Source organism: Diospyros lotus, chromosome 13, assembly GCF_014633365.1.
Source record: "Diospyros lotus cultivar Yz01 chromosome 13, ASM1463336v1, whole genome shotgun sequence".
Taxonomy (NCBI): domain Eukaryota; kingdom Viridiplantae; phylum Streptophyta; class Magnoliopsida; order Ericales; family Ebenaceae; genus Diospyros; species Diospyros lotus.
In genome coordinates, this window is record NC_068350.1 from 28,376,291 (window position 1) to 28,384,237 (window position 7,947).

At 37.9% G+C, this 7,947-nt stretch overlaps 1 protein-coding gene across 1 annotated transcript; it reads left to right on the forward strand.

The window, feature by feature from the left end:
* The first annotated feature begins 1,457 nt into the window (after positions 1–1,457).
* LOC127789046 (uncharacterized) lies at positions 1,458–6,819 on the forward strand. Its single transcript, XM_052317797.1, has 5 exons — positions 1,458–3,339; positions 3,438–3,782; positions 3,861–5,440; positions 5,774–6,141; positions 6,199–6,819. The coding sequence occupies exons 1-5, from the start codon at positions 1,666–1,668 to the stop codon at positions 6,486–6,488; spliced, it is 4,257 nt and encodes a 1,418-aa protein (XP_052173757.1). The 5' UTR covers positions 1,458–1,665; the 3' UTR covers positions 6,489–6,819.
* Positions 6,820–7,947: the final 1,128 nt, after the last annotated feature.

Below are 7,947 nucleotides of genomic sequence, written 5' to 3' on the forward strand. Positions count from 1 at the left end.
GCTCTGCCCAGGGGTAGATTTTACCTGGTTGATGAGAATCATCACGAAGAATAAGCTGACTCGAATCATTCAAGTGACCCATTGCATGTTCCAGTAGGGCCAATTACAAGGGCAAGAGCTAAAAGACTTAAAGAAGCTTTGAATGGGCTGGTTCTAGATATGTGGGCCAATCAAAATTATCAAGATTCTGACCTAAAAAGCAAGCAAGACGTCATCAACATTATATGGGCTGAAGAGGGAGCTGTTGAGAGTCTTTTGAGCCAGAATACTATTAAATGAAGAGCTTGGGCCATAATGGACACTTGGGCTGACTCATTGGGGCTTGTACTTTATTATTTTGGGCTGCACATGTTGTTTTAAATCTTAGCCACATGGGTGCACGAAAATTTAATCTTGAAAACCCAATCTGACTTTTCATATTTTCAAGCATCTTTAATACTTTGAGTTTCTAGGCTAATTAAGTTAGAGATTTAATATTTTGTGGGAAATCAGATTTGAATATTTCCTAGGCTAGTAATTATGGTCTTTTGTATTTTCCTAAGTGTTTACTCTCTCTATAAATTGTACTCTCCCAACAATTGAAAATCAATCAATGAATGAGTGATTTACTTTTCTGGAATTCCAGATTTGAGAGGTGCTCTTCTCTTGGGTTCTTTTATGAACTAACCGACTTATCAAGGCTTGATCAACCTTGTGGCGTCTTCAACATTCGGGGTCCTTGTTCTTTCGTGTCCAAGGGTTTCGTGTGGATCATCCAAATCTGTGTTTAGCGTTCTTGGGGTGCGTATATCTTGCATTGGTTGTGGGTTCATAGGATCAAATCCTTTTGGGTTCGCACCATCTTGGTATCAGAGCTTCGGCCTAAACTCAGGTTATATCTTTGTGTCTTTTAGCCTCATTTTCGTGTTCCCTTGTTCCTTGTGTTTGTTCATGTTCTTTTAATTCTGAACGTAACTCTCTTTGTGTCTGTTCATCTTCTCTTTGAATCTGGACGTCACTTTCTTTGTGCCTTTGTTTCAACACGTTATACTTCGAGTTTTTGGACGTGTAATATGTCATTTTCATAGTTCAGAATCTCATCTTTCTGGTCGTTTTGAAAACACATCAATCGGAGCTTTGTAGAGAAAGTTATAAACGTTTCTACCAAATGTGTTTTCAGCACTCACCAGAATTGTCCCAACTTGATTATTGTCCTATCTTTTGGTCAATTAAAAAAAAAAAGAAAAGAAAAGAAAAGAAAAGAGAAAGAAACAAAAAAAAAAAAAAAGGTTGTGCTGATTTGTGTTTGATATCCAAATTTCTATTCTACAAATTGTTGATCTTAAAAGCTCCTGATTCATTATTGCATTCCTCATCTTTTCCAAGTGTCAAATTGTTCTTAAAAGTTGCTGATCCACTTCCACCTTTCTCATTGTTGCATTTCTATTTTTTTTTCTTGATCTACTATCACATTTCTCATTGTCTCCAAGTGTTGAATTCACTATACAAGTGTTGGAATTGCCTTTGATTGAGTTGACCAGTTCTCTAAAGAGCCAATAGAGAAGACTAAGAGTGGAAAAAAGGCAAGAGTGTGAAAGATCATCATTGAGAAAAAGCCTATCAAGAGTGAAACACGAGGGAAGAGTGACATCTATTGTTGTGAGGATTTTTTTTACAGCTTTGCAAATGTCTAACAAGGAGGAACCATCAAGCGTTGGGGGTACACCAAACATGGATTTTGTTGTCAATGCTATGCAAAAACAGTTTGAGCGCTTCAATATGGTTTTTGGGGAAATAAGGGATAGGATGGATAGACAAGATGCAATGATTGCAAACTTGCAAAGGGGGGAACCTAATAGAAATCCTAATTTTAGACGACCTCTTGGGCATGGGTATGAAGAGTTTGAATCTGGAAATGAAGCAAGAAGTGAGAATGAGGAAGATTATGAGTCTGAAATTGAGATGGGAAGAAATAGACGTAGAAGAGTAAGGCATGAGCGAGGTCATGGGAGAAATGCTACAAGACAAAGGAATAGGGAAGATGGGAACCTTGGTAACATTAAAATGAAGATACCTTCTTTCCAAGGTAGAAATGACCCTGAAGCTTATTTGGAGTGGGAAAAGAAGATAGAGATGATTTTTGAGTGCCATAATTATTCTGAAGCAAAAAAGGTGAAATTGGCAGTAATAGAGTTCACTGATTATGCAATCATTTGGTGGGATCAATTGGTTTTGAGTAGAAGAAGAAATGGTGAGAGGCCTGTAGCAACTTGGGGAGAAATGAAGACTCTCATGAGGAGGCGATCTATTCCTAACCATTACTTTAGAGACCTCTATCAAAAATTGCAGACCCTTATGCAAGGCTCTAAGAGTGTGGAGGAGTATTATAAAGAAATAGAGGTGGCTATGATAAGGGCTAATGTGACAGAAGATAGGGAGGCTACAATGGCTCATTTCTTGAATGGATTAAATAGAGAGATAGCTAATATAGTGGAGTTGCAGCATTATGTGGAGTTGGAAGACATGTTGCATGTGGCAATAAAAGTAGGAAGGCAACTCAAGCGCAAGGGAGCCTCAAAATTCAATTCTGGATCTAGTAGTTCCTTTGTGAAACAAAACTGGAAGAAAGAAGACAAGACTGATTCCAAGGGGGTTTCCAAAGGCAAGGATGAAGCTTCAACTAAAGGCAAAGGTAAAACTGATTCCCAAACTTCTAGAAACAGGGATATTAAATGCTTCAAGTGTTTGGGTACAGGTCATATAGCCTCTCAATGCCCCAACAAGAGAGTCATGATTGAGAAAAATAATGAAGTGGTAACTGATGGTGAAAGTGATGAATCCATGCCTTCACTTGAAGATGCTAGTGATGATGGGGTTGAATATGCAGTAGAAGGAGAAGCACTTGTGGTTAGAAGAGCTTTGAATTCTCAAGTTAAGGAAGATGACATGGAGCAACAAAGGGAGAACATTTTTCATACTCGCTGCCTCATACACAATAAGGTTTGCAGCTTGATCATTGATGGGGGGAGTTGCACGAATGTTGCAAGTACTACATTGGTTGAGAAATTGAACTTGTCCATCATTAAACACTCCAGACCGTACAAGTTACAGTGGTTGAATGAATGTGGAGAGGTTAAAGTTACGCAGCAAGTCCTTGTTTCATTCTCAATTGGCAAGTATAGTGATGAGGTGTTATGTGATGTAGTTCCAATGCATGCCAGTCATATACTTTTGGGCAGACCATGGGAATTTGATAGAAGGGCTACTAAGGATGGGTATACAAATAGATACTCATTCATGATGAAGAACAGACCCGTTACACTTGTACCATTGACTCCTAAGCAAGTTTATGAAGATCAAGTCAAGATGCAAAAAGAGAGAGAAAAAAAAAGAATGAATTGAAAAATGAGGGAGAGAATTCAAAAAGAAAAGAAAGTGGAAATGAGAGAAAAATTGAGAGCTCAAAAAAAGGAATTCCAAAGAAAAAAGAAAAAGAGGAGAGAAAAGTGAGTTTTTATGCAAAAAAGAGCGAAGTGAGGAGTGTCTTGCTTGCTAGACAGCATTTGCTTGTGCTTGTCTACAAAGAGACTTGTTTGAACACTAACACTCTTAACTTACCTCTTCCTAGTGTTGTTGAATCTTTGTTACAGGAATTTGAAGATGTATTCCCTGAAGATATTCCTCCTGGCTTACCACCCATTAGAGGAATTGAACATCAAATTGACTTCATTCCTGGAGAAACAATTCCCAACCGTCCAGCTTATAGAAGCAATCCTGAAGAAACCAAAGAACTTCAAAGGCAAGTTCAGGAGCTCATGGAAAAGGGGTATGTAAGAGAAAGTTTGAGTCCTTGTGCTGTTCCAGTTCTTCTTGTTCCTAAGAAAGATGGATCATGGAGAATGTACATCGATTGTAGGGCTGTGAATAACATCACGGTAAAGTATCGCCATCCCATTCCTAGACTAGATGATATGCTAGATGAATTGCAAGGATCTAGTATTTTCTCTAAAATTGACTTGAAATCTGGATACCATCAAATTAGGATGAGGGAAGGGGATGAGTGGAAAACTGCATTCAAAACAAAACATGGGCTTTATGAGTGGTTAGTCATGCCATTTGGACTCACAAATGCACCAAGCACTTTCATGAGACTAATGAATCATGTATTGCGTGCATTCATTGGAAAATTTGTTGTGGTTTATTTTGATGATATCTTGATATACAGCAAAAATCTTGAAAAGCATATGAGTCATTTGCATTGTGTCCTTGATGTGTTGAGAAAGGAAAAATTGTATGCTAACTCAAAAAAGTGTTGTTTTTGCATGGAAAAGATTGTTTTCCTTGGTTTTGTTGTAAGTACACAAAGGGTAGAAGTTGATGAAGAAAAGGTGAGGGCTATAAAAGACTGGCCAACACCTACAAACATCACTGAGGTGAGAAGCTTTCATGGCTTAGCTAGTTTTTATAGACGCTTTGTAAAGGATTTTAGCACAATTGCTGCACCACTCACTGAGGTCATTAAGAAATCTGTTGGATTTAAATGGGAAAAGGCACAAGATCATGCATTTCATGTTCTTAAAGAAAAGTTGTGTTCTGCACCTGTATTGGCATTACCTGACTTTCACAAAACTTTTGAGATTGAATGTGATGCCTCAGGAATTGGTATAGGAGCTGTTTTGATGCAGGAAGGAAGACCTATTGCTTATTTTAGCGAGAAGTTAAGTGGCGCTGCTTTGAATGATCCCACATATGACAAGGAACTCTATGCACTTAAGAGAGCATTAGAGACTTGGCAACACTACCTTTGGCCTAAGCAATTTGTCGTTCACACTGATCACCAATCTTTGAAGCACATAAAGGGTCAAGGAAAGTTGAACAAGAGACATGCACGATGGCTGGAATTCATTGAACCATTTCCCTATGTCATCAAATACAAGCAAGGAAAGGAGAATGTTGTTGCAGATGCATTGTCTAGAAGGTATGTTCTTCTTACTTCTCTAGATGCAAGATTGCTTGGATTTGAACATATCAAAGAGTTGTATGCAAATGATGTTGATTTTGCTAATGTGTTTCTTGCTTGTGAGAAAAATGCAATTGGTAAGTTTTATAGAGTTGAGGGATACTTGTTTAAAGAAAATAAGCTTTGTGTGCCTCAATGTTCTATACGAGAATTGCTTGTTAGGGAAGCTCATGGGGGAGGTCTAATGGGACATTTTGGTGAAAAAAAGACCTTAGATGTGTTGCATGAACATTTCTTTTGGCCAAAAATGAAACGAGACGTAAAAAGGATTTGTGATAAATGCATAACATGTAGGAAGGCAAAATCCAAAGTCTTACCACATGGTTTGTATAAACCTTTGCCTGTACCAAATGAACCTTGGGTAGACATTTCTATGGACTTTGTTTTAGGGCTACCTAGGTCAAGGAGGGGAATGGATTCCATTTTCGTGGTTGTTGATAGGTTTTCTAAGATGGCACATTTCATTCCATGCCATAAAACTGATGATGCCACTCATGTTGCTGATTTGTTCTTTAAAGAAATTGTGAGACTTCACGGAGTTCCCAAAAGCATTGTGTCGGATAGGGATACAAAGTTTCTTAGTTACTTTTGGAAAGTTTTGTGGGGAAAGATAGGTACTAAATTGTTGTTTTCTACTGCTTATCATCCACAAACAGATGGGCAAACTGAAGTTGTTAATAGAACTTTAACTCAATTGCTCAGAACCGTTATTCAAAAGAATTTGAAAAATTGGGAAGATTGCTTGCCATTCATTGAATTTGCATATAATAGGAGTGTTCATTCGTTTACAGAATATTCTCCTTTTGAAATAGTGTATGGTTTCAATCCACTAACTCCTTTGGATTTGTTACCATTGCCTGTTAATGAGAAAGCAAGTCTTGATGGAAAAAAGAAAGCTGAAATGGTGAGGCAAATGCATGAACGTGTCAAGCAGAAAATTGAGAAGAAAAATGAGCAATATGCATCCAAGGCCAACAAAGGAAGAAGGCGTGTTATTTTTGAACCTGGAGATTGGGTGTGGGTGCATATGCGCAAAGAAAGGTTTCCAGCTCAACGGAAGTCTAAATTGGCTCCTAGAGGAGATGGTCCATTCCAAGTTCTTGAGAGGATCAATGACAATGCCTACAAGATAGATTTACTTGGTGAGTATAATATCAGTGCTACCTTTAATGTTTCTGATCTATCTCCATTTGATGCAGGTGAAGATTCGAGGACGAATCCTTTTGAGGAGAGAGGGAATGATGAGAATCATCACGAAGAACAAGCTGACTCAAATCATTCAAGTGACCCATTGCATGTTCCAGTAGGGCCAATTACAAGGGCAAGAGCTAAAAGACTTAAAGAAGCTTTGAATGGGCTGGTTCTAGATATGTGGGCCAATCAAAATTATCAAGATTCTGACCTAAAAAGCAAGCAAGACGTCATCAACATTATATGGGCTGAAGAGGGAGCTGTTGAGAGTCTTTTGAGCCAGAATACTATTAAATGAAGAGCTTGGGCCATAATGGACACTTGGGCTGACTCATTGGGGCTTGTACTTTATTATTTTGGGCTGCACATGTTGTTTTAAATCTTAGCCACATGGGTGCACGAAAATTTAATCTTGAAAACCCAATCTGACTTTTCATATTTTCAAGCATCTTTAATACTTTGAGTTTCTAGGCTAATTAAGTTAGAGATTTAATATTTTGTGGGAAATTAGATTTGAATATTTCCTAGGCTAGTAATTATGGTCTTTTGTATTTTCCTAAGTGTTTACTCTCTCTATAAATTGTACTCTCCCAACAATTGAAAATCAATCAATGAATGAGTGATTTACTTTTCTGGAATTCCAGATTTGAGAGGTGCTCTTCTCTTGGGTTCTTTTTTGAACTAACTGACTTATCAAGGCTTGATCAACCTTGTGGCGTCTTCAACATTCGGGGTCCTTGTTCTTTCATGTCCAAGGGTTTCGTGTGGATCATCCAAATCTGTGTTTAGCATTCTTGGGGTGCGTATATCTTGCATTGGTTGTGGGTTCATAGGATCAAATCCTTTTGGGTTCGCACCACTGGTGCAACCCTTCTAAAGAGGTAATGGGTGGTCGACTGGTGGCTCTGGGCTCGACGGACCCAGACGTCGAAGGCGAAACGTCAGAGGAGGCTTAGGAGGTGGTCAAGGCTGATCTGGCAGAGAGTGATGCCGAGTGGCTGCACTCTCACCCTATAATTAAAACACAATAAAAAAACTACAATAAAACTTTTATATATATATTTTTTTTATTTTGGTGTGAGGTTTATACTCATCAGTGTACGAGTGCAGTTGTAGTCCAAATTTAAATTTGTATTTTCTAGATGAGTCCAGGTCATCCATTGAGTGATTTATTTATAGCAAAAGAAAAAGAATGTCACACACACACACACGCATTTGGACGAATTGGCAATACGATTTTTTTTATGGATTTTTAGATAACAAATACTAGGAAATAAAGTAAGGCAGAAGTTGAAATAAACACTAAAGGTGAGAATATGAAATTGGATAGCACTTGAGTTAAGACACTTTCAACACCAACTCGTTGACTCCCAATTTTTAGCAGAAAAGATTAGCAACATTAATTTAATTTCAGATATGAGGTTTTGTTATTAAATGTAATTAGAGATGATGATAGTTCTAGTTTAAGCAATCCCCATACATGATATGCAGGATTCTAATTTAAGCAACTACCATAAATCTAATTGCAGTTAATACACAAAACAACTAAATTAATCATCCGGGTTTGGGTATGATAGCGTTTTCAGTTCTAGTAACTCTCATGCGTGGCATGAAAGCTCTAAGCTAGGCTTACGCTCCAATCCAAACCTACTGATTTCTCAATAATTAATACACACTCATACTGAAATTTAAATTAATGTCACTCATTTAAAGCGCAGCTTTCTTTGAGAATCATTGGCGTTGGATACTGTCCTTAC